General features: G+C 46.0%; 1 protein-coding gene across 2 annotated transcripts in view; it reads right to left on the reverse strand.

Moving 5' to 3' along the window:
• The window catches only part of plx (PTB_TBC1D1_like and TBC domain-containing protein plx), an 83,102-nt gene that overhangs the window by 18,750 nt on the left and 37,301 nt on the right, over positions 1–27,051 (reverse strand). The window contains exons 9-13 of one of the 2 annotated variants that reach the window (XM_065432710.2): positions 22,117–22,176; positions 18,802–18,953; positions 17,388–17,527; positions 12,880–13,017; positions 7,195–7,356 (exon numbers count right to left, since the gene is read on the reverse strand). In XM_065432710.2, coding sequence (XP_065288782.2) covers positions 7,195–7,356; positions 12,880–13,017; positions 17,388–17,527; positions 18,802–18,953; positions 22,117–22,176 — 652 coding nt within the window. The remainder of the gene's footprint in view (positions 1–7,194; positions 7,357–12,879; positions 13,018–17,387; positions 17,528–18,801; positions 18,954–22,116; positions 22,177–27,051) is intronic. The other variant, XM_065432721.2, reaches the window with a different exon arrangement.

Here is a 27,051-nt window from a genome sequence, read left to right on the forward strand (position 1 = left end):
ATTTCCCCTAGACGGAGGGTGGCCGTTCTGTCACTCAGGAATGATTTTGTATAAGCGTAGAGTCTCGTGCCGAGGTCGAGGTTGGAGATCGTGTCGAGTATGTAGTCATGTGATAAATTATCGAATGCCTTTTCGAGGTCTAGCTCTAGGATTACTCTCGCGTCTCTCGTGTCTGCGTCAATGATCTGATGCTTGAGGAGCTTCACGGCGTCTTGGGTGGATAGCCCGGGTCTAAAGCCGATCATTGCTGCGGGGTAGACATCTTTATCTTCGAGATGTTTCGAGAGCCTGTTTAGGACCGCGTGCTCGGCTACCTTGCCGACGCAAGACGTCAGCGAGATAGGTCTGAGGTTATTGATGTTGGGCGCCTTGCCAGGCTTTGGGATGGGCACGATAAGGGCCGTTTTCCAGTCTTCTGGTAGTGCTCCATTCCTCCAGATGTTGTTGATTTCCTCTGTGAGGGTTTCGATTGAGGTTTCGTCGAGGTTTCTAAGTGCCTTGTTAGTTATGCCATCCAGCCCCGGCGCTGACTTGCTGTTTAGGTTCTGAAGCGCCGTGCGTATCTCTTCGGTTGAGAAGTCCCGATCAAGCTCCGGGTTGGCTTTGCCGCGATATGCATCGGCGGTCGTGCCTCTAACATTTTTGGCCAGCGGGAGGTGCTTGTCGGCGAGACGGTCAATGAGCTCATTTTCCGTAGTAATTTTGAGTTCCTCGTGCATGATCTTGTTCAGCGTACGACCCTGGTCCGCTTTGGTTTTGGTTCTATCTAAAAGATGTTTGAGCAGGTGCCACGTCGTCCTGCTGTTGATGCGGCCGTCCGCGGCGTCGCACACCTCGTTCCATTGCTGGTTAGATAGTTGCGTGCAACATTCTGCAATCAGCCGGTTGAGGGAAGAAATTCTTTTCCTGAGCCGTCGATTGTGTCTTTGTTCTTTTCATCTCCTGGTGAGCGATTGTTTGGCTTCGAGCATGTGGGCCAGTCGGCTGTCCATGCTTTGAACGCGAAGATCTGTCTCTATTTCTTTCGTGGCCGCCTTAATGTCGGCCTTTAGTTGCGATGTCCATTGTTCCATCAATTCTTTGCCTGTTCGGCGTTCGTGTCTGAACTCGCGGAACTTGTCCCAGTCGACGTACGTCATTTTTCTGGGTCCTCGGGATGGGGTGTCAATTGTTGTCTCAACAATGTGATGATCGCTGCCCAGATCCTCGAAGAGGTTGTTCCACTGAGAGTTTGGAACGTTGCGGACGAAAGTGAGATCTGGCGTTATGTCGCGGTTGACCGAGTTACCCGTTCTTGTGGGGTACTCGGCGTTCGTGATGAGCGTTAGGTCAAGTTCATCGGCGTCGTTTAGCAAGTCCTTGCCTTTGGCTCTGCTGGCGACGTATCCCCAGGCCGTGTTAGGGGCGTTGAAGTCCCCGGCCACGATCACGGGGTTGTCGCCGGCACGGTTGCGGGAGAGCTGGAGTATTTGCTTAAATTTGTGTGCTCTGTGCTTGGGGTTGCTGTAAACGTTTAGGATGAATATGCTCTTGGCGTTCTTGGCTCTAGGGAAGACTTCCGTGAGAATGAATTCGCAATTGCTGCGGTCGTGATTAATGTTGTGTGTCGTGTGGGCTAGCTTGTTGCTGACCAACGTGGCGATACCTCTACATTTGTGTTGCGGTGTCGTTGCGGTCACGTCATAGCTGGGTAGCGAAGGTGTAGCGGTATTTGTCTCTTGTAGGAGAATGACTTGGGGTTTGTCTTTTTTGGCTTGAATGTATTGTTGCAGGGGGGCCTTTTTACGGACGTAGCCCCTACAAATCCATTGCCAAAGGCGAAACGTTTCAGTTTGCACAGCCATCTTTGTTGTTGGCGTTGGGTGGCCTTTGTGAGGCCACGTTGTTGCTATGTCTATCGAGCGACAACGCCCGAGGTAGCTTGGTGATAGCAGGCTGTGACGTCACAGGCGGGTGGTCTGCCATTTCTAGCGCGTTGAGCCTTGCACCATGGATGTTGATCGTCTCCATCATGTGGTTGATCTGTAGCGTTATCCTGTCGTAACCTTCCTTGAGGGTCCCTACTGTCGTCGCAAGTTTGTCTTGCCCTTCCTTTAGTGACGCGACGGTAGTTGCAAGCCCGCTGAGCAGTTCCTTGATTTCCCTGATGTCGCTGTCCGTGCCCGATGGATGTGTGTTTGTCACGGCTTTTCTCTTATGCGGATTGCGCGTGGATTCCGCGACCGGTACTTCCAATACCATGGGTTCTGATGTGACTTCGGTTTGATTAGAGTCGGGGGGTGGTGGCGTTTTGAGTTGTCCGATTTCCTTGACAAGTTGTGTGATGGTTTGCCTTAACTCTTTGTTTTCGTGTTCTAGTCTTTTAATCGTATTTGCTATTTCTACTTGCTCTGGCCGTGCCATCGGACTCACCTGGCTGGCGGCCTGCTGTTGGTGCTGCTGTTCTTGTAGCTCCTGTTGTTGGTGCTGCTGAACTCGTAGGGCCCACGTCAACCGGTCATCACCGCCAACTCGTGGGCTAGGGGCGAATCGTATCCTTGACGAGGATCTCTGGCTCGGGTTCCTGGAGCGTCCTCGCGATCGTGACGACAGGCGACCGCGATTCCTCGATCTCGAGCGGCCCCGCTCACCGGACAAGCCAGCATCTGCGTTGGCGGCCACGTTGTGGTTGATGGCGCTACACTCGGCGTCCTTGAGCGGCGGGAAGTCGTGCTGACTCAGGGCGATTGGCCCTGATCTCGTGGTGCTTTTGCTTGCGTTTGCTGCAATTTTTCTTTCAACTCGTCTTCTTCGGACGACGTAGGGGAGTTGGAAGCGGTTCTTGCATTCCTTGCTTGCCGTGACATGATTTCCCTCGCAGAGCGCACATTTGATTGAGGTGCACACATGATCTGCGTTAGGGTTAGCTAGTCCACAGCCTTTGCAAATTGCGTCGTCGGGCGAGGGGCATACGTCGGCACGATGGCCGAGTCTGCCGCACACATGGCACATGGCGATCTGCTTGCGGTAAAGGGAACACTTGATCAGGGCGTTGTCGTATCTGACATAGTTCGGGACTCGAAAGCCGTCGAAGGCGATGATGACCGTGCCAGTTTCCTTGATTCTCTTTGCCGCCAGAGCGAGTGGGTTGCGTGGGTTGACGATCTTGCGGTTTATGGAGTCCTGCGTCTCATCAAGCGGAACCCCTCTTATAACGCCTTTGCATGTTTCGTGTGGCGCCGTCCTATATGCAGTGGTTTGAAACGTTTGCTCTCCTATGGAAATGCTGCGGATCCTGAGGTATTTTGCTGCGTTCGCTTCAGACGGTGTGCTGACCACCATGATGTTCTGCTTCAAATTGGGGCATATCGTGTCCTCGCTTCGCTCGGTAGATTCGATGCAAGCAGCCATGCAAATTGCTTTGGTGACCGTAAGTTGGCCTACCTTGGCTATGTTGATACCGCCACGTATGCGAATCACGATCTTGATGTCATCTTGGGGCAGCGCGGGCATCCTGCTTGCTTTGATCAAGGCGTTTCTGGCTGTTGAGACAGTTGCGTTCGTATTTCCTCCCTTTCGTTGACGGTTAACGAGGTTGGGCTGGCTCAACGCAGTCTTGATTACTGACGGGCGCGGTGCCACGATAGTCCACCCTGCGTCTGCGGTGAAGTCTTCCGGGCTCATGTCTTGCCCATTGACTTTGTATGCCATCGCTGTAGGGTCGTTGTTGGGTGGAAGGCTCGCTTGTTGTGATCGCTGGAGGCCACCACAGCCGGGGTGGGCGCGGGGACGTCTGGGGTCGGCGGCGGCTTGGTCGGAGTCGAGACGTGCGTTAATGGCGGCGGTCGTACTCGCCGTTAGGCTTAGAGCCCGAAGCGGGGCGGCGAGAGCTGAAATCACTCGTAAAAAAGTCCAGAGGTCACGCACTTGCCGAAATGTGTTCTCCCTAGGTAGAAGAGAACTTCAAGAATCCGATTTCGAGTAGAAAAGGCACAAAACTGGGCAAAAGGCACATTTAAATTGGCGAGAAAGCGGGAGCCGGAGCGGACGCGTCCGCAGCAAGCACATGCTTCCCACAGCTATGGATGCATAAGGAATCATTGGTTAGCATTAGAAGTGCAAGACATTACTTTTTCTTTCTCTCACTCCTTCATTATTTGTGCAAATATGGTATGTTTCACTCAGCCTCAAGCCACACCACCCTGCATGTTGCAATACACTGCTCCTCAATGTTGCTAGCAAGCAGGATAATCCAGCAAAACAGATAATTGGGTGACTTGGTGAAGGCTGGGCATTGTTTAATTTTACCGACAACCATCCAGGATGTGCCATGAGATTTTGCAACAATCCCCTGAGAAAATAATCATCAGTGCATAAAGATTCCTGCCATGCCAAGACGTGTGTTACAACTAAGATGCAATGCTAGTCAATGGTGCTGCATGGAGTAGGGACCAATCTTCAAAAATGTTTTTAGTGGCCAAATCAAAAATTACTCCAGTTAAACTCTGAAACAAAGTGTTAGGTGACCTTCCATGGAATATGCAACCTTTCATATGTTTAGGTGGACCACCTCAGTTCTGACATATATAGCGGAAAACGTTACAAAAATGAAATTTTTGCAACTTCGGAATCTAACATTCCGTAGTTGTTGCATGACAAAATATTATAGCTAATTATTTCGTAACAAGACTGCCAGAAATAGGTAACAAGAACTTGTAGATAAACCTAAAGATTCTATATACTCATAAAAAAAGTTTGCACACTTTGGGGTGTATATCTGCCGCACAACAATAATCATCATCTACCTTGCTTGCCTTTCCTTTCTTGAAAACGCATCACCCGCTACTTTCCTGTCGGCAATGCTATGTCATGCTGATAACGCGCATGCCGTCCATTACTGGGAAGTACCGTGCTCGCAGCATTAAAGAAAGGAAATGCGGAGAAGACAGATGACATTTATTGCTGTGTGGCAAGATACGACTCAAAGGGTGTAAACTTTTCTTAGAGTGTAAGAAAATCTAACAAAAATGGACAAAATTTGCATTTTTGTCAGCATTAAAAATATCTCAAACCTAAAGTCGGGACCTACAAAGGAGAGCGCATAGTAAAGCACACCCTTTCTAATGTATAGAGACAAAATTTCCACTTTCTCTGAAATAGGCTTCACCTTTTTGTGATTTCTTTTTCATGTACACCATGCCTTGCTTACATTAAGGATAGAATTCAAATAGCACTCAAGCAGACAAATATTCTTTGCACAAATGTTTGGGAATAAATTTCTTTAGACCAAAAAAATTTCCACAATTTTAAAAAAGAAATTGGAGAAGTTTGAGTTTCCAGCTGGTATGTTTGGCATGGAATGACCCAGCATTGTTTGTAGTGGGAGCCCCTAGCAGAGACAGTGAACACCTTGGACTTGCCATTCACAAAGGAGCCTTACTGGGCAGCCAAATGTAGAAGAGGGTATATGGAAAACATATGTCTGGTGTTGCCCCTGTGAGCTACAGAACACCAAGCCAAATAAGCTGTGAACAGGTGACAGAAATTATGTGAAGGCACAGCTGTCCGATACCAGGAAAATTAATGGAACATCTGGAGATGTGAGCATGTGCAAAATAATAGGGCACTCAACATAAATTTGAGACAACTCGCGACAGTGAAGATTATGAAAACCATTCAGACATTGCTTGGCAGATGTCTATAAGCTGCGGACGCTATCTGTCGAGACATCTTGCAAAACTGAGGCATGTCACAGGTGATCTCGGGTCTAGTCACGATGGAGGTATTGCAGTGCTCTTGCAAAATCACCAAGTACAAAAAATTGATGGCTCTTTGATTTTTGAACCAAACTTGGAAACCGCAGAATCTGTCTGGTGAGGGCTACAGGAAAAGTGAAAGTAGACACAGAAAGGTGTACAAGCAGAATGCGAATGGCACAATGACCCCAGCCAGTACAACACTGGATGACTAGCAAGGTGACAGTGTTGCTTGCCTGCTTTGAAAGCCCTAAAAGACTGTCTGCCTAACACTTCCTCTGGTGGGAAACCTAACTCTGTCCACTGAGCTCTTTGCTGCCAATGCTGCGTTTTTCCACGACAGGTCCATGTCAGGTTGTCGTAAAACAGCAGTAAATCTCACCCAGATAATTCTCCCTTGCTTTCACCCATCCTTGCAGTTGATTATCTGAGAAAGATTCGCAGAAGTGTTGCGACACATTCAATGACAAAGCAAAAAAAAAAAGAATAGAACTAAAATGAAAGGGCCACATTATTCTGGCCCATATAGTAAAAGCTTGTTCATTCGGTTTTCACGGGAAGCAAGAAAGTATCACAATTAACCAAATGCCCAATTAATGAGGGTATCAAGAAAGCAAATAAACGCTTACTATATCAACATGCTTTTATTTACCTAATGAATCACCAAATCATGTTTCTATTTTGCACAAAAGCAGTGCAGAAGCTGCAATTTTCATCATCTCGTGACTGATTGTGTGCTCACAGCAGCGAAGGCCTCAGGACTTCCTTTGCAGTGCAGTCATGGCGAGTGATGTGAGACACACATTTCACTAACGCGCGCACATCCTGATTATTTTTTCACCACTGAGCTGGTCACCAACAGATTGTCCATCCATCACGAAGTAGCCCGTGCTTTTCATCCTCGACAGCTTTGCACTGAGTGAAAATGAAACTACTGTTAGCCGCAACTACTGCAGACAAAGCCACGGTCGGTATGAACATGATCATGGAAGGTGAATACACAGTTATAAAGGCACGCGGCCGACGCAGTGTTATGTGTGGCGGTAAACACAAGAATAAAGGCTTTAAAAGCACAAACAGGGAAAAAGCGTTCTGGTGATGCTGTCATTCATGTACGATTTCCGCTGATGACTATGGTGATGCAGATTCTGCCTGTTCATTTCAGTTGGACGCTGGCACCATTTTTGTTATTTTACAGTCCACATTTGTGGCACTCCGTGCTCACCAAGCTCTGAGAGTTGTCTGAATTAACCCATGTGCGGCCAAATATGTCTGAATTAACGAGTTTCATTCCATTAAATAATTCATACGTCTGCTGAAACCAGAGGATGGGTCCGAATTATCCGATTTTCTGAATTAACGAGGCTGGGATTAACAAGTCTTTACTGTATAAGGCAGTGTCCTGCAGCGAACTTGCCTTCACAGTAATAATGACAACAATGGCGTGAGCAACACACACCTGCTTGGACAAGTTCTTGCAAGGTGTCTGGGTTAATGCGGCCCCCTGGGGGCCGTGCCAGGAGCTCATCCCAGCGTTCAGCTGACTCAGAATCACAGGGGCCACCTCCTACCTCCTCATAGTCGAGTCGTAAGCGCTTGCTGCTTGCTTCATCCTGGCTCGCTGCGAGACAAAACACTTTTCACAACACTGCATTGAGATACGTGCAAATTTTTTTTTTTTTATATTGGTCAAGTTGTGCTTGCTAATGTGTGCTAAATGCACACATCACAGTCCAATATGTGCACAAGGGAAACATAAAGTATGGTCCATTGTTCCATTTGGAACAGGTGTTGATTTAGATTTCAGCAGTAATAATGTCACATCATAGTGACGGTGAAGAACCAAACAAAGCCGAAAGTGTGTTAAGAATCCAACTCTTTATTAGGCAAACTTGTGGCCAGAAAAACAAGCAACATTCAAATCAAAACGTTGGCAAAACACAGCTGTCGGTCGTCGAACCTGATCTCATGGCTCAAATCACTCCGGTATTTACACCCCTGCCATCGTACATTCCAGAGTTTCAGAATGCGTAACACAGCTCACGGCACGCATGCAATAACTCAATATAACAGTGACAGTTTGGCGAAGCAGTCACCAGCGAAAATTAAAGCAACGTGTGGCAATTTTAACAGCTCAGGTTTAGAACAAAGATCTTATCATTTTTCAAACCCACTTCACTTAGTTATAATTCGTCTGACAAGAGCCTGTGTCGGGATACCCGATATTAAGGTTGCCATTCAAAATGTTGATTAATGCATTCTGAAAAAGCGAAGACCACATTGATGTCCCTTCTCAACTATACAAGCAAATATGGTTACTACTATCCCTGTAACTGCCCTGTAACTGTCCAGTCGATGAACCACTGTAAGTCTCTGTGCCAAAAGGTAAAAAGCAGCAAGCTTACTATAGAGAGTTTTAACCAATCCGTATACATAATACCATTTGTGGAATACCGGAGACGCACACATCAACAGCAGCTCTGGCAGAGCCACCTTGCAATGATGAGTTTCAACCAGCGCACATAAAACTCTTACTTGCAATGACAGGCTCTACTTAGCTGGTAGAATGGCCGCAACATAATCATGAATCTATAAAGGCCTTTACATTTTCCTTTAATGAGAACTGCATGAAATATAAGAATGTTTCTGACGCTTTGTGATTGAAAAAAATCATCACAAGATGTTGTTAACAGCTTGGCTGTTGCTGTTCATGTTTCAGGTGTATTGGTATTCCACAACCTGTGATATAAAGTCGAACCTCGATATATCGAACAGCGCGGTGATCGCGAAATAGTTCGATATAGCCAGAATTAGATATATAAAATCGTGCAAAAAACGCATAAAAGACTTCTGCAATTTAATCAAAGAATCAAGGGCGCGATCGGGGATCGTTTTTCGGAGCACGCATTCGGTTGTGCCGCGTGCAATCGGCCCAGGCCGCGCCGACTTCGTCTGCTGGGAGCGTGCGGTCGATTGCACCGCACGCAATTAGTGTAGGCCGCGCCTATTTTGTCAGCCACGCGAAGTCGGCGCGGTTAAGGTCAATTGCGCGCGGCGCAACCGAACACGCACTCCGAACAACGATCCCCGATCGCGTCCCAGTCGTGGCGCACTAAATACTCACTTAAAGCTTCACACAAAGTATTTATTTATTTGGCTGAAAGTAATGCAACAGTGTGGCCTGCTTCTTATTGGCAGCCGCGTGCTTAAACACTGAGATCCACAAGCAATAGGCTGGTAACGGTGTAGAAGGGTCAAAGCAGCTACAGCCCTAGTTGAAGTCGGGAGCGGGGCAACATCAGCGCTTGCGGGATCAACCTCGGCAGCGCCTTCGTTTGGCTGCTATTTCTGCTGCAATCTCCACATCCATCAATCGAAGCATTTTGAAACACTGTCAGTAACAAAGTACAGTCGACTCCCGTTAATACGAAGTTCACGGGGACCGCAAAAAACTTCGAATTAAACGAACTTCCAATTAAGCACAAAACACAAAAACAGCACTTTATTTGTGGCGAAATCGAGTATTTTCTCTAAGAAAAATAGTCAGTCATCTTGCTTTGCTTCTTCTTGCCGAATCGTGCTGCTGAAAGCAAGTTCTGCAGGCTGTAGATGTGGCGGAACGCTTCCTCCGCGTTACCTTCAGCGGCAAAGAAGCGCTCCGCGAGAGCAAGGCCCGCAGCTACATCGGCAGCCTTAGGTTGCGGCTCGCCTTCAACGTCATCGTCGCTTTCCTGGGTCGCTTCCTGGGGTCGAATAATCTCTACAATTTCGCTATCCGTCAGTTCACCGCACGTTTCGACCGCCTTGTCTACGGCGACGTAATCTTCAAAATTGACGTCCCCGAGAGCATCACCAAAATCGGTTCCGTCAAGCTCGCTTGTTGACGCTTCCTCCGCTGAAATTTCATAGGCATCCTCCGAAGAAGCTGCCACAAAACCGCAAGCCCTGAAGCAGTTTGCGATTGTTTCTTGCTTCACACGATCCTATGCTCGCGCCAACATGTGGATGGCACTAAGCAGGTTCACCTCATACTTTGTGGAGCTATCCATACACAAAATCATGCGCTCGAGGAGGTGCCGCCTGTACAGGACTTTAACATTCTTGATGATGCCTTGGTCCATTGGCTGCAAAACAGCCGTTGTGTTTGCAGGCAAAAATGTGAGGCGTATTGCACTCAAGGCTGACACATTCACGTGAGCACTGCAGTGATCAACAAGGAACAACACCTTGCGGTTCGAAGCAGCAAACTTGCGGTCCAATTTGCTTATCCAGCTCTTGAAGACTTTGGCCATCATCCACGCTTTTTTGTTCGCCTCATAGTCCACAGGCAGCATCTTCACGCCTTTAAAACATCTCGGCTTCGCGGCTTTCCCGATCACAAGTAACCGACATTGTTCCGTGCCAGTCATGTTTGCCGCGATCAGCACCAGCACTCTCTCCTTGCTGCGTTTGCCCCCAGCACACTCGTCGTCCTTGAATGTCAGGGTCTTCTCTGGTAGAAGCCGATAGCAGAGTGCAGTCTCATCTGCACTGAAGATGTCTTCCGGTCTGTATTCGGCGAGATATTCACGCAGCTTTCCGTCCTTCCACGTGGCGCATGTTTCCTGGTTAACGGACGCCTTTTCACCACACACGCTCTTGATAACCAGGTCATGGCGATCTTTAAAGCGCGTCAGCCATCCATCTGACGAAACGAAGTCATCGATCCCCAACATTGCTGCAAGCGTTCGGGCTTTCATCGCAACGATGTCTCCGCTGAGAGGAAGTTTGTTGCTCCTGGCCTCCCTAATCCAAACCAGCAGAGCCTTCTCCAACTCTGGGTAAGCGCCGGTGCGCATTCGCTTCCGAGAAGTCTTGAACTTGTCGTTCTCAAATGCATCCATTATTGTGCGCTTGTTCATGATGTAGTTTGAGAACGTGTTCGGCTTGATCCCGTACTTCTGCGCTATGTCTTGTTTGGCGGCACCTCCCTTCTCAACTTCCTTCAAAACCTCGACTTTCGTTGCCAGGTCGAGCGTGCGATAAGAGCCACGGTTTGCCATGGCTGTAAACTGCGCATCTAGGTACAGTCAATTCCGAATCACCCGTGGAACAACCTAGCCTACGAGCTACCCGCACAAAGGCACTCAACCAACACACGCCTCGACATACGCTGCGCACGCTGCAAGACTAATCTCACACAATCTCGCCACTGCCAGTATGCGCAGCGCTGCGTGCACCTATGGCACCCGCGTGGCCTCCGCGATCAGCTCCGGCCACGCGCGGCTGCCGCGCTTGGCCTCTGGCGGGAGCCGCTTCACCTCCCGCCGGAGTTGATCGCGGAGGCCACGGCAGCCGTAACAATGAATAATCGCGCCGCTCCAAGAAAACTGGCGTTGCAGGCGCGGAGCACGGAACTGTTGCAACACTTGAAAAATTGCACATTCTACCAAAGAATGACGGTCACCTCGAGGATCCCGGCTGAAAATTAACTTCCAATAAAACAATATTACTGGATGAGGACTTTGAATTATCGAGCGATTTCTTCTATCGGATTACATGCAAAACTGACGGGACCAGCACTTCTAATTAACCGAAAATTCCAATTAAGCGGCTTCGAATTATCGGGAGTCGACTGTATGTAGTGGCATCTGCCAAGGCATCTATGAGTGAGCCTAGTGAGTGCGTGCTGTGGCACGTCTTTGCGGATGCAAATCACCATTCCTCGTGAGGCGTGGCAGGCACAGAGCTCGGCACCGAGGAGGAGTCAGCGTGCCAAATGCAATGCGTCATTGACGTTGTCAAACTAGCCAAGCCGCCTCGTGTGCACGCCGCTACATTCAAACGGCACCCTCGGCGTGATCAATGTGTGCAGCTATAACACGCAGCAGTCGGGAAGGCCCATTGCGCCACCGCTATCTTTGAGTATGCTGCGGGAAAGCTCACTGCCTGTGAACAAAGCACACGTGATCTAGGGTAGCGGAGTTCGATACATCCATTTTACGTCCGACCCCGTCCGAAATAAAAGATTAAAAATACATGCAATTTTTCAGGTGATATAGAAAGTGTTCAATATACGCAATAATTCGATATGACCGTGTTCTATTTATCGAGGTTTGACTGCATATACATTTACACGCTAAAGTTCTCTATTGTCACACCGAGCACCTGTGAAGGTGTGCAAACGCATTGGTCTTTGAAATGGAGCTGATGGACTGCAACGTTTGGCAACTTATAGCTTTTAACAAAAAGTTTTGAGTGCAGTAAATCTCTGTTAACACGAAGTCTCAAAATATGGCAAAATGTTTTGGTTAGACGGAGTTTCAAGACAAGTGAAATTGCAGTAAAAACCTACAGGCCATGCATAGACTACATAAAGCCTTTCCAGAATGGTGCCAGTAACTGCTAATACCAGAAGCTCAGTATACCAAGAACAGCATTTTCTGCTGATCACTTTCAAGGATACGATCATTTTCACAACATTTCACGTGAACTGCGCACCCGACATGTCAGCATCTATGGCCAACAGCACTTCCGGCACTGTGCCAAGACAGCATGCTTGGCCCTTAAAAAGATGGCTGATTTATGTTAAAGCAAGACTTGAAGCCCAGCATCCAAGGAGTTCAGAACCGATTCCAGAGAGGGAAAGAAGCTGATGCTGCCAATTTTTGCATCATAATGAATTCCAGATAATTTCACTTCAAAAACAGAAAGTAAATTGCGGAAGAGCTCAACTGCCGTGCCTCCAGCAGACATCCATAAATGGAGTGGCTGTTTACACTGCATAAGTACGAAGTAAGTGTCCTGTCAAGCTGTGCTTGAATCACACTGTTGGCTCGCATGGATTAAAGCGAAAGTCACTGTGGCTATAAAACTGCAGCCACTATCCCCTGATATTTCTGCAGTTCAGATTTCGATATACACCGAGTATGGTGGAAAAGTTTTTCGAGATAAGAGGAGAAAAACACATGGAGAAAATTCCAACTTGACCGTTATTTTTTAGATATCAGGGTTTCTGTTAACAAGCGTTTACTGTATATCATATAATTCAAACGTTGTGTAGTTCGAACTAATCAGCAAGCTGCAAGAAGCCGGCCATACTACAAAAGGCATCCTCGATAGGTATGGAACCCCACCCCACCCCACCCCACCCCACCCCACCCACCTTGCAGCTGCCTATTCTGCTTCTCCATGCGGATAAGCAGCACCTGCTCTTGAATGGCCTTGCGCCACAGAGAGCGAAGCTCCTCCCGTGTTCGGCGCACAGCAAAACCATGGGTCAATGGCGGCTCCCCTGGATTATCTGCAGACCAAACATTCACAAGTTACTGCCAAATTTCAGGCCAGTAAAGATTGCTTGCAAACTACAAGTGTTCAAAGAGCAAAATTTAAATATGTAATCTGGCTTTTTAATAAGAATGCTGGCTTCCTCTAACATTGAATAGAATACCAAGTTTATTTTTCTGCTTCTATGAGTAGAAAAAGAAACATAAAATAAAAAAATTATGGGGCTTTATGTGCCAAAACCACTTTCTGATTATGAGGCACAACGTAGTGGAGGACTCCAAAAATTTCAACCATCTGGGTTTCTTTAACGTGCACCTAAATCTAAGTACACGGGTGTTTTCACATTTCGCCCCCATTGAAATGCGGCTGCCGTGGCCGGGATTCGATCCCGCGACCTCGTGCTAAGCAGCCCAACACCATAGCCACTGAGCAACCACGGCGGGTGAAAAATAAAATAAATGTTGGTAAAAAACAATCTAATTTCCTTTAATACACTATGCTATTGACCCTTTTCATGGAGCAGTTCGTTCTAGAGAAATGAGATGGAGCTTTCAGCAGCGTGCCGCACGCTGCCTCAGCAACAGCGCACGAATATGAAACCATTACCGCTCCACCTTGCTTCTGTGCAGTCAGCAGTCGGAAATGCAACTGAGTTTTCGCTAACGCACTGTGCTCCAATCATGGTGGATTGAATCATGTGCATTGAAGACGTGTGCAGCAGTTGGCAGCAAAATAGTGACTGGCATATTAAGGAATGTAATGAATCTGTGCAGCCAAGTTCACGGACCGTTGTTGCAACTGTCGACATATGTTACTGGCACTTTGAGATGTACAGAAATTTGCTCATCCGTCAGCGTAGTATTGATAATATTCAAAGAAAGTGCTTCAGCCCCGGAATGTTGGCAAGTGCGAGTACCACTTGTTAAACAATGACAAAGGGAGTAGCACCGCTTCCAGTTATAGTACGTTTCGCGCACAGTTTCTACACACATCTACCCCAACTGGTACAGAATCTCATGCCCACCCTATCACCAACATGTCAATAAGTGAATGGGCACACACTTGAGTATGTGCGCACCATATACACACAATAAATTACAGACTACACTGATAGCGCCCGAATGGTCAAACCTGAATGTTTCGCGTTGGTCCACAAGAGTAAGTGAGATACTAGCGATAATACATCTTTGCTACAAGATATTACAATGTACAAAAAGGCTACGTTTCAAGCCTTGCACGGAGCAAGAAAAAATCTATCGGAATTGAGCAAACCCGCGAGCGATTAGGCAGAAATAATCAGATAGAAGGAAATTTGTTGAGTCAGAAATGTGACAAGCCGCTGCTTCAAAATATTTGCCAAATAAAGAACAAAGAGCAAAACACACTAATTCCAATTCAATTAACGAGAGGAAAGTTTGGATAGCTTAGAATACACATTTAGTTTCGCATTTAAAACAAGCACCATATATGCTGCTCACGCCGTTTGGCCATAGCTTAATCAGCTTCCAAAGAGCTTTTGCGTGTTCTCTGAAGCTGTGGCCAAAGCTTCCTGTTGTTCACCCAATCACAGTCAATGATATCTCCCAAAACAGAGGTTTGCTAAGCCGCATACACACCCATTGTAAACACGGAGGCAACAGAGGCAGTTGAGACAAGCAATGGACCACCACCACGTGATCACCACCACCACGTGAAGTCACCACGTGATCAAACATGGCAGCGCCCACAGGATCGCCACGAAAAGGGTCAATATTCTGAGTTTGTTAGACCGGGCAGGCACAGCTCCTATTCCAGCCTGACATAACAAGTGTACAGCATTCTCTACTAAAAATTTTAAAAGGATATTTAATTTTACAAATTTCAGCATACTTTATTGGTTGTTATTGTCACAATATTTTTTTCATAACTACATCAGTTAGTCTCTCTCTTTCTTTTCTTTTTTTGCAAGCATCTGGCAAACAATACTTTTTACATTGATAAGCGCTCGATAATTGCAGGTGCACCATGCACTGACGTAGCAGATGCATCCAATAGACAGTATATAAACATTTCAGAGAGGCAATCTAGCAGGAATATTATACCATTTGGATAAGTGGCTAAAAAGGAATGAAAAGTGAACGGGTTCAACATTAAAGCAGAAATAGAATGAAAATTTGCTGCCAAGATTACGCTCCAACAAAGCTCAAACGAATCAATACCACAAAATATGCCGACTATGTCGAGGTGACTGGGCTGTAGCACAAAAGACAATCAAATTTTTAACTTTAAAGAGCCCAAAAGGAACCAATCCACGAAATCTGCTCAATGTTTCGCCATCTGGACCCTGACGGCAGTAGTAAATGCATATTTTTCCATGTCCTTTTTGCTTATGCATGCCAATTCTTTTTTGTTTACGACTCTAAATTTTGGAAATGTAGTCTTGCTGTTGACACTGGAAATTTGCAAGCTGATGAGGACAAGAGTTGTGGGGTTCTCCTCCGTACTCTTGGAACAAAGGAATGACAACACAGTAGTACAAACAATCACAAGCGCATTTATTGCACCTTTCATAGATCAATGCCTGCTAGCCGAGTTGCTATCCCCAAAACATGCCGATGGGCGCTCGACAAATCTAGGAAGTCCGACTCACCGCGACCAGATAGCGAGCGAATATGTTCGCCCCATGCTGGGTCCCAACGCCTGGTCGTTCGCGCGTACAGTCACGCGAACGGTGGCACGTTCGAAGGCAGGCCACGCGAGATGGTCTCGCAGAAGCTTGGATCGGCGCACGCACGGCATTTCCGAGCTGCTTGCCGTCCCGCCGCCAAAAGAGAGAGCGCCTTGTCTTCCCGTACCCAAGTAACCCCGCAGCAGCGCAACACTCGCGCCATCTCTCGCACTGCGCTTGTACCACTCCGACCGCCGCGGGCGCCAGGCCGCGCGGCGAAGCTGCACTGCAGGAGCTATGCGGGGAAAACAAGATATCAGGGGACGCGTGAGAGTCGCGCATCCCCACAGAGTAGAGGAGGACAGAGTTGGCCAGAGGTCTAGAAGTGAGCAGCAAAAAGCAAATGGTGAAATTTTTTGAAGTGCATCACAGTCTGTGTACTTTAAAAAGGCAACTTCAACACTACAATTCCGTCATCGTAGGTGTTGACTACCAGTATGAGTATCTGCTCATAAATTCGAAGTGGCGTGGCATTTTGGGCTTCGTGTTTAGATTGAGGATGCACACGCTAAACCAGCTAAGCTAGACGAATTAGCTATGAAAGTTTCCGTTGCCAACCCCCAGACCTTTTAAGTGGCTCACACTGGGTTGTTTGGCACACTGGATGCTCCAGTTATATGGCACGAAATTTTGATTGACAAAGTAGTGTCGGCAAGTGCACTTCTTTTCTGTGTAATCAAACAATAAATCACAACATAAAACCTGCACATATGTCGGTTTATAGGTACCTCTAAAGCAAACAGAGCTCTAAACAGAATAGTGCATTTTGAGACTTGAGCTACCTAATTCTCGGAACGCTGGGCACGTGCCCATTCTTGGCCAATACCCCAGAATGCGTATGTGCCATTGTGACACACAGAGTATGTATCTAGATATGTGTCGTACTTCTCTGTGCATACACCTCGCCTCACCACTATGCCCTCAACAAGTACCAAACATCGCCTTCGTTTTCATGACATCTCTGCATTGACTCCTTACAGCTTGCGAACACTTGAAACGGAGTCCCGACAAGGAAAAAAATTCATGCAGGAACTTCTCTGGAAGTTGTCCTAAGTATGCGTAAGTATTGTACCAATTGCTCATCTCCACGCAGCCTAGTGTCATTATCAATGTTATGAAACCTCATCCGACTTGTATAAACTCTTATCAACCTTTATCAGTCATTATCAATCTTATTGGACTAGATCTGACCCTCATCAACCCATATCGGTTGTTATCAATATTACTGGTTGGTATCAACCTTATTGATCTAATTCTTATCAACCCTTATGCGTCCTTACCAACCTTATCTGGCATGATCCGACCTTTATCAACTCTCATTGGTCCTTATCAACCTTATCAGACTTGACCTGACCCTTATCAACCCTTATCAGTGCTTATTAACCTTATCAGAATTGTTCCGACCATTATATGCCCTTACTGCTCTTTAGCACCTTATCCATCCATGTCGAACTATCATCAACCATGATAAGATTCATCAAAAACCCTCATCACTCCTTATCATCTTTATGAACTCACTGACTGTGCATTGACCACTGCCAATGTTTTTCCTTTCAAATTTATTGTTTTATACATTAATTTCTTTATATTGATTCATCTTACATGACAGAAGGACAAATGGAAGGATTGGTTTTCTCGTTGGCTAGGCATACAAGTGCTTATGCATTAAAAGAACTCACCTCCGCTGTGGTTGCCGCCTCGTACGGGCGTATTGACACGCTGGAAGATAGACTGCCTGCATGCGGTTTCCTCGGTGGCTGCCTCGGTTGGCTCCTCATCACTTGAAGAATGGCGCTGCACAGCTCCCACCTTCATGAATCTACATAAAAGCATGAAAAATTATGTCTGTCACCAAATGGCTTTTATTGCTGAACATCACAGACTTCCCAATCATTTAAGAAAGCCCTTCACCTGTTGCACGAGAAACATACTATGTACTCAATATTCAATGTGCTCACCATGTAAACTATATGGTCACCTTCATGTAATATGTAGTGTGCAAAGTTAGCTTACAAATCGTCACTATTGTTTTCCTCTTTGATTTCCCCCATCTGGCATGTTTCTTTTTCTTACAAAGCAACATCTGAAATTTCTAATCAAGTTGAATTAAAACCGAACACCATTACATTCTACAAAAGGAAGTGACTCCATGCTAAAGTGGAAGAAAGGAAGAGGAAAGGTGTAAGAGGAAAGTGGTGTCTTAAAACAGCCCTGGAGGTTTTATCACTAAATTTTTAAGATATCGATACAAAACATGCCACAACTGCCTCCCACAAGAATTCGTTCAAAGCATTTTTGTACCTGTGGGATCACATGGAGCGACATACTGCAGTCTACTTCAAGGTTCTTCTAATACACCACTTAGTTCAAATCAATTTATCCTACCACATTTTTATTCCCACCTTGCATGCCCATTCCCTTTATTTCACTGTTATAATAGTTATATACAGAGAACCATGCTAAAGGCATTAAGCTCATAAGAGCACTAAAAGTAAGTGAGCAAGCAAAATCAGCAACTACCACCTCCTGCCAAAGAATGATGAGAACTCCTAAATTCAGCAAGGTAAGACCTCAAGTGGCAACAGCAGCAACAAAAACATAGATCAGAAACTACTGAAGGACAATTGTCAAAGTCAAGCAATCGATTCCCAATGTATCGACTGAGGTACTGCCTTGGTTCGTTAACTAACGTTATTAGGCAGGCAGGTGCTGTAATACATTTACATGTCTGACTGCACTCCGCAGGTAGTCTTCAGCCTCACCATGCGACATACCATCAGATACACTGAGTACAGCATCTGAAGTGAAGCATTGCCTGTGTTGCAAAATGCTTGCTTGACATTGTTTGTCCACATGCTAGTGCTTGAGCACCGAACATTGAGTTCAACAGGGGAACACTGCATGTGGCATACACAGAATGCCAGACTGCATTCTCTTTTACCGCTCAATATGAGCTGCAGCTGGCCAGCTGGCCAGAAGTGCATATACATACACATATATACAACTGGGATTCCAGGATGTGACGCCAATGGTGCAACTTCAGCTGAAGTGTTTGTGTGATTGCGATTGCATCAATAAGATGATATAGCTTACATGTTCACCAGTGGACTGCGCTTGGGCGTCTCTGGAGTGCTGACAGTAGAGCTGCGTGGCCGCAGCAGCTGTGGTGACGAGCTCCGTACTGGAGTGGTGGGGTCGCAGCTGCCTTCTCGGGAACCCGTAGGTGACGCATCACTCAGAGTAAGCTGTGCATATCACCAGTACACTAGAGTCAGCAGCACTTCTCATAGGGGACTCTAGCAGTCATCTCTTCTTCGAAATTGCGTCAAAACTGTTTAAGTGTCAAGACAGGAAGAAAGAGAGGAGGCAAAACAAAAAGACAAGGAAGCTTACCAGGACAGTAGCCAGTTTGCTACATACTGTGGGTGATGGTTAAAATAAAGAATGGGGGACAAAACAAAGACTGCAAATGGGCATGCAGACATACACATACATGTGAGTGTTAACACATCACACAGTGTATTTTTCTATTTTGTAATCAGGAATTACAAGTGATGGGAAATGACTGTGCAAGAAAGCGTGGAAGACCAGTTGGAATAAGAGAGAGGGACAGAAAAGGAGCAGCACCAATACAATTTAAAGATAAAAAGAAGACAGCAAATAATAAAGAGTGCCAGAGCAAAGAAGAAAATAAAAGTGTGCATTACAACGAATGTAGCATTGTTTGAGAATGCAGACACATGGCACAAGTAGCAAATGAGACGGGCAGGAAAGAATGCAGCAAGTGGCCAAGACAAGGCTGCAGTGACCTCCACAGGACCTTGTATTAAAAGAAAATTAGACACTTCACAGAGTTACTGGTCACATGACACTAAATAAAGATCTGTTTAGCGGTACTGTCAGTTTGTTTGTCCTGTGGTTGCTAATCATATCTGTACGTAATGAGACTAATGTTACCATAGAAGTCTGCTGCTATGGGGAAATAAAGTTTGCTGAAAGTCAGTACTACATTTCCCGTACCTTCTCAAATCTTTTACAAGGTCTGTTAGAAAAGTATCCGACCTTATCTTTTTTTTCGAACACCTGATAGATATGAAACAAGTGCGCTTGCATCAGCCGACCTTGAACCTTCATGTGCATGCACAAATTTTTTCCCGCCTGCCGATAGCGTCAGTCGCTGGGACGCAGCACTTGAGTGAGGTAGTGCACTTTGCTCTTGTCGGTTTTTTTATTGCAAGGCAAATGGTGGAACGACTGGAGCAGCACTAGTGCATCGAATTTTGCCAGAAACTGGGAGACAGCCAAGTGGAACCCATTTGGAAGATAGATTCAGACAGCTTTCGGTGACGATGCTATGAGCAGCACACAGATTAAGGAGTGGTACAACCAGTTTAAAGAGGGCTGCACATCGGTGGAGAACGAGCCACGCTCCGGTCAGCCATCAACATGCCGAAATGACCAGGTCATTGCCGAACTGAACGCTGTGGTGATGCGGGACCTTCGTGTGACTATCCGAGAAATTGTGGAAGAGGTGGGCATCAGCACTTTTTCTGCACATTCCATTATGACCGAAGATTTGGTTATGAAGAGAGTTGCGGTGAATTCGTGCCGAAGCTGCTCATGGTGGAGCAAAAGCAACTTCCTGTTGAAGTCTCACAGGACATGCTGGATTCCACAAACAGTGACCCCGACTTCATTAACACTATAATCACTGGTGACGAGTCTTGGGTGTACGGGTCTGACCCGGAAACCAAATCCCAGTCGTCATAGTGGAATGGATGCATTCCACGTCACCAAGACCAAAGAAGGCCCGAAAAGTGCACAGCAATGTCAAAGTGATGCTGACTGCTTACTTTGACTCCTGCAGTGCGGTACACCACGAGTACGCACCACAGGGCCAAACAAAGAGTACTACAGGGATATCCTCCGTCACCTATGTGATGCTGTGTGATGCAAGAGACCGGAGTTGTGGTCAACAGGAAATTGGTGCATCCATCACGACAATGCTCCTGCACATTCCTCGCACTTGATTCAGACTTTTTTGGCGGAAAACCAGACGCCTGTTGTTCAACAGGCTCCTTACTCTCCTGATATGGCCCCCTGCAACTTCTGGCTGTTTCCCAAAATCAAGAGGCCATTGAAAGGAGCACGATTTCAGACAAGATAGGACATTATGGCTGCAACAACAGCTGAGCTAAACTTCATTCCGAAAGAGGCCTTCTCGAAATGCTTCCAACAATGGCAGCACCACTGGGAGAAGTCTGTGGAGTCCCAAGGAGACTACTTTGAGGGTGATTAGGTTTCCAATGCTCCAGCTATGCCAATTTTTTTTCTTTGGCCAAAGGTCGGGTACTTTTCCAACAGACCTTGTATTTCTTTTAATGGCAACAACTACAATACTAATAATGCACTGCATGTCAGGATCCCATTAACATCTGTACACAAAACAATCCTGAGACAGTCATGTAAATAGTAGCCTCACAAAAACAGCCATGCTCACAGGCTTTTTTAAGAATTCAACTGAGACTAACATTTAGCACTGCACACATAACACAGAAGACATGACACGACAAGCATTGCTCACTCATATGTAATTGATGTCAGATATTTACTTAACTCAGGCAGATGTCAAAACTGAAAACATGAAGCAATCATGCAAACACTACAGAGAACTTAATGTTGAACTGTTATCAAATACATAACCTGTGGCATGTGCCAAGCCTTGCCACACAAACAACATGCCACAGCACACACAAGTTTCGGCATAAGGCAGAAATTACTATGACAAGTGAAAGATGGCACATTTTACCTCAGATTATGCACATACAAATTAGACCGGTTTGCCATTCTGTTGGCTTGCAGTAGACAGACAAGTGAGTATAGATGTAACACCAGGACGTTAACACAGCTTCTCATTCTACTTATTGTACATGAGTACACTGACTACATCGGCAATGAACACTGAAGTCGCGAACAAATTAAAATTGCGTATGTACTGCTTACTTAGGGGCCTCACATTGCCCACTGGTTTTGTCCTGCAGAGGTGGAAGAAAAAGCACAGGCTTCGTTGGCAATAAAGAGCTCACGAGTAGCAGCACAAATTTCACAACCAGCTGCTATGGCATGTGAGATTACTGCATCACTTCAGCATGCGTGTTGTACTCCACACTCAAACAAGAGAAGAGCCACACAACAAACTCAATTATTGCTAAACCTTATCCCTTGCAATTACGCCTCAGAACCACTTGTTCTCCTTTGATATCTGTCGAACTTGCACGACACCAAAACTCTCCAGGAGATCCCGAGACTACATAAAAGACTAGTACTTTTAAAACATCCTCAGCATCTTCCCATAATACAGGAATAAAGTGGAAGCTATTAAAAAAAAAGAAGACTTATATCCCTTACTTTAAATGCTTCCTCAGACGGAAGCGTGGCTGATCTTCCACGCCCTTCTCTGCCTTTTCTCTGAAAATGCGCGGGCAAAACAAAACCGTAAGGAAATGTGCACTCCGTCCGTGAAATGGTGTGGCAAGCAACAAGACTTCTCCTGTCCCTGCACAAATAAAAGGAAAGAGAAAAATAAAAGAATTTCCCCACCGGCGCTACAATTTTAGTGCATATTTCAGTAGACCTGACCAATCTTTGGCGGCTTGTTCTAGTGGGAAAAGTCAAAGTTTACTACGAGAACTTACTAGAAGGAAGTCTGGCCTTAGTATTTAAGGAAATTGTACGTACGGCGGCTCATCCACCATAGGAATGATGGCTCGACCTTGCAACTTTGCAAATGGATTATTCTTAACAAAATACAATGTTACAAATGCTAAAATGTGTATTGATTTTTGCATGTGAGCAGGGATTTAGTGCAATTGTGTGTGCAGAAAAATATTATTGCTTGAAAATTCAGAAGGATGAAGTGTACTAAACGAAGACACAGACACAAAGATTATACAATTCCATGTACTGCCCTTTATAACGAAGTGTTGGGGCCTTCGAAATATTTCGTTATACAAGTCACTTTGTTGTCAAGGTTGTGCTCGTGCACCGCATTGCTCACAATAGAACCGGGCACAATCATCCCTTCGTTATACAGGTGATTTCGTTGTAGAGGTGTTTCTTGTACAGGCACTCAATGTTAGTTACATCCCCAGATATCCTTCTAGTCATTTCTTGCAGCCAACTCAATGGCAAAAGTGCACGTTTAATAGTAAGCAGATACTTTTGCCCACTTTGCATGAAACGTTTCTTGGCACATTTTCAAAATACTTACTGAAAGTACACATAAATTCTGGAAAAATGTTAATGTTTTAGCTGTAACCTTGCGAGAAAAATGGCAACACGAACTTGCAGTGCTTAATTTTGAATTATTTACCTTCAGATGACATTTCTCTCAACACAACCTCTCAGGGAAGTTTTATATTGTTAAACAAATAGAGCTTTCAAAGAATATCTAATAAGCATATAATAAGCAACATAAGCAAACACCTCACCATAAAATATTTACACATCACAAACGTGGCCGTTCTGGTACTATTTATGCCATTACCATCAAAAAAGATCAACACCTGCAGTCTTGAATAATGAATTTTACTGTGAACAGCAGCTATGAGCTAGGGAATGAGCTGATTGTCCTTTTTTATTTGTTCATCATACTTTGAATCAGGGGTGGCACAACATAAATAAAAGATGTCTGAGCAGGTATACATAGCACTACCTGATTTCAAGCCATGCGTTCAAAGAACCACAACACTACAGCTGCTTTGAGCAAGCGGACAGATTTGTATCGTGTAGGTTTGTGTGAAGTGACGAGTGTGTACTGGATAAAATGAAGAATCCTGCTCAGCTGCAGTGAAGCACTACATCGGAAATAGCCCGTAGGTTTGAAAAACCGTCCGGCAAATGAAACACAGAAGGGCTTGACTGTTAGCGCAGTGTCAGTTGCTTGACTAACAGCACAATAGGACAGTGCACATTTTGCTCTGGCTGGACAACACACTCAACATCAATGGCGTGCGTAACCTAACAAGTGTTGTTTATGATAACTGAGTTAAAAGGAAGCCAAAGAGTCGCAAGAGTGTGTGTCCTTTTTTGCCCCATCTGCTCATCTTTCTCGCTGAAAGTTTTCACAGGAGCGTTTTAGCAGGTTCACAACGAAAAAATTTTGCAGATTCTAGCAAGTCTTGAATGTCATTATATCGAAATCCTTGCTACAAAACTATGGCAACAGAATTCCCTGCCACCTACAATGTTGACTGCAATAAAGTTGGTATGGTGCCGGCAGAAAATGACACGATGCACCTTCATGTGGCAGTGACAACCGCAAATTTAATTAGAACTTCAATTCAATGCCTTATTCTATTTCTCGATTACGTGCAGCTCTTATGCATTACAGGCATGATGCATGACAAAGTTACAGAAGGTCAGTTTCAGCAGATACTTTTCATGCATGCTTATATCGAAATCCTTGCTACAAAAATATGGCAACAGAATTCCCTGCCGCCTACAATGTTGACTGCAATAACGTTGGTATGGTGCTGGCAGAAAATGACACGATGCACCTTCATGTGGCAGTGACAACCGCAAATTCAATTAGAACTTCAATTCAATGCCTTATTCTATTTCTCGATTACGTGCAGCTCTTATGCATTACAGGCATGATGCATGACAAAGTTACAGAAGGTCAGTGTCAGCAGATACTTTTCATGCATGCTTTTCTTCAAAATATTAAACAGAAATTTTCATGACTTTAGGGGCTTGTAGGGGTTGGAGGACGGACTTCGCGGATGAAAACCCAAACTTGGGAGGGTTTATTCTACATTATTTACAGAGAGGTGAGCGTCAATTAACAGTCGTACAAACATTACGGGCCGGCAGCAACTCGGACGCTGCGGCCCGCGGCAAGAAGTTCGAGAGAGGTGAATCAGGGAATCAGGGCATGTCCCAGAATGCTCAGGTCTCTCTGGAAGGCTTCTTATAAACCCTTCGAGCACTGTAAGTCACGTCATGTTTCACCAATGGGAGAGTCCGCTCCGATGACGCCACTTTCAGCCAATGGTAGGCGCCCGTGTCGCGGTGTCGCACCTGGCGGCTCTCTGCGGTCTTGCCTCGCAGACTGGCAATCCACTTCTTCTAGGCTGGAGAAGGAGGGGGGGCGCTCATGCTTCATTGCACAAGGGCCCACCTGCACCCGGTGGCTCGGCTCCGCAGCGGTAGCAGATGCCTTCTTCAAAGCCGAAGGGGGATGATTGAGCTCCATTGTACGAGGCCCCCTTCTAATCCCGGCGACGCACGAACTTGTTGGCACGTGAACTTGTTGCCTTAAACTTGTTTGCTCGGCCGCTTCTCTGGAATGCACTTTCCTGCTTCTGCATTCCTCAATTAGCTGTGCTGCAATCCGATGTGGTCTGGGGAACTCGAAGTAATCGCAGGAAACAGCTCCATATCTAACAGCTCGTCCTCGCCCCTGTAGTTCTGAATGGCCGGTGAACTCAATTCGCTGGCCATGAGGAACGCTGAAAGAACCTGCAGGGTATTGGTGTCGAGCCTCGAATGACAAACTTCGGGATCCTTGGCCCTGGAGAACAGACGTCAAACAAACAAAACAACACAGCGCTGCCCCACGTGTAAGCGCAGGCTCTTCACCCCTGACTCGCCAGGCTATTACTGAGTCAAAATGAACCCTGATCTTTTATTTCCCCAATTTTGACAAAGCAGTTCCAACCACCCTTCCAAACAGCTATCCATTTCTCCTCGAATGCCGACAAGACCAGAGTACTATTGTTGTTGCAAAACAAAAGGGTCGCCGATGATGCAAACAACAAATGAAAACAGCCGAACATAACTTAAGTGGCCTAACTACACGAACAGCATGTTTCCAATCTATCGCAGTGGCGTACTTATCGCACGTAATGGTGCCACTGAACAATCTGGTCAACCTCACAAGTATGTAATCACAAGCGCACTAGCCTTGTGGTCCCTAAACAGAACGCGTACTTGCGTTGTAGGCAAACTTTTCATTTACGCTTACTCACGTTTCTTTCCTGAAAGTCCTACAGGACACGTGACATAAACGAACAATTAAACTTGCGGGACTTACACACTCCGCAGAACCCTTAAAATAATGCGTCTTCTACTAACTCTTTCCACGCATACTTATTAAAGAAGTCAGAATACGGCTGCCCTCAACACACACGAGCAACCCAGTCATAAAACTGCTTCCTTCCGTCCACACAGGACATGCGCTAATGGAACTAAGAACGCTTCTCAGTGCAAATCATGCACTCACTGAAAATCTACGCGCTTAACCTTAGAAAATTCAACACTTAAAAAGAAAGAACGTTAAATAAAACACGCGCTTTACCCTAGGCCTTTCGACGATAACCTTGACCTTCAGGTTACTCACACACACAAAAAAAAGCCTATCTACTTATTAATGAGCATCTCGCGAGACTACATGTTTACACAAACGCGTCTTTCAAATCTCGGAGCTTTCTCAAACGAAAACACAAACAAAGCTCAAACTTTACACATTGAAAGAAATCCCAGTCTCAATTCAAGAAACTTTCCGATGCTCAAAATAAAAAACAAAACAACATGCTTTACTTCTACGGGAGCTCTCCTGGCATCCCGTTCCAAGCATTTTCAACTGACTCATACTTTGAGTCTGACTCGAGGTGGGCGTGGTCTGAAAGCTACTCTGGCTGCCGAGAGACAACAAAAGGGCTGATTCACTATCAGCTCTCCCAAGACGTTACGGTCACCTGCCAATTTGCGTCCTCGCGCCCCGCTTTCAACACAAACTCGATTGACCGCGTCGCCACTCCCCACCTGGTCTCGTCCTGCCACCTGGCGTTTCTTTGAACTGCACGCTGAGCTGTGAAAAGAACTACGGAACGACGAGGAGCTTAACTGCCTCGTGCCCTTTGTCCGCGTCCGTGCAGAACATTCTTCGCGGTCCCCCTTTGACCTGTGGCTCGAACGTTTAGGATGCGTCAACATCGTCAGTGACGACCGCACCTTTCTTCTCCTCGCGCCCTGCCCATTTGGGTTTCTCGCCATTTTTGGCGGCGCTACATTATTTACCGACTTTCGGTCTTTACCGCGCTTCTTTTTACGGCGCTTTCTCTTTGCACTCGCTTTCATGTCGCCTCGTGCCTCGTGCTGGCCGGTACACATTTCGTCGGCCCGGATCGGTCTCTTACCCGCACAGTCTGAGTGATTCTCACTTAAATCAACACTCTCTCTGCCTCGACTGGCGGACAGCTCAACCGACTCTGGAACAATGCAGCAGGCTTTACTAGAGTAAGACAACTCGCACTCTTGCGAACTGCCCTCTACTACATT

This window comes from Dermacentor albipictus, chromosome 3, assembly GCF_038994185.2.
Source record: "Dermacentor albipictus isolate Rhodes 1998 colony chromosome 3, USDA_Dalb.pri_finalv2, whole genome shotgun sequence".
Classification (NCBI taxonomy): Eukaryota; Metazoa; Arthropoda; class Arachnida; order Ixodida; family Ixodidae; genus Dermacentor; species Dermacentor albipictus.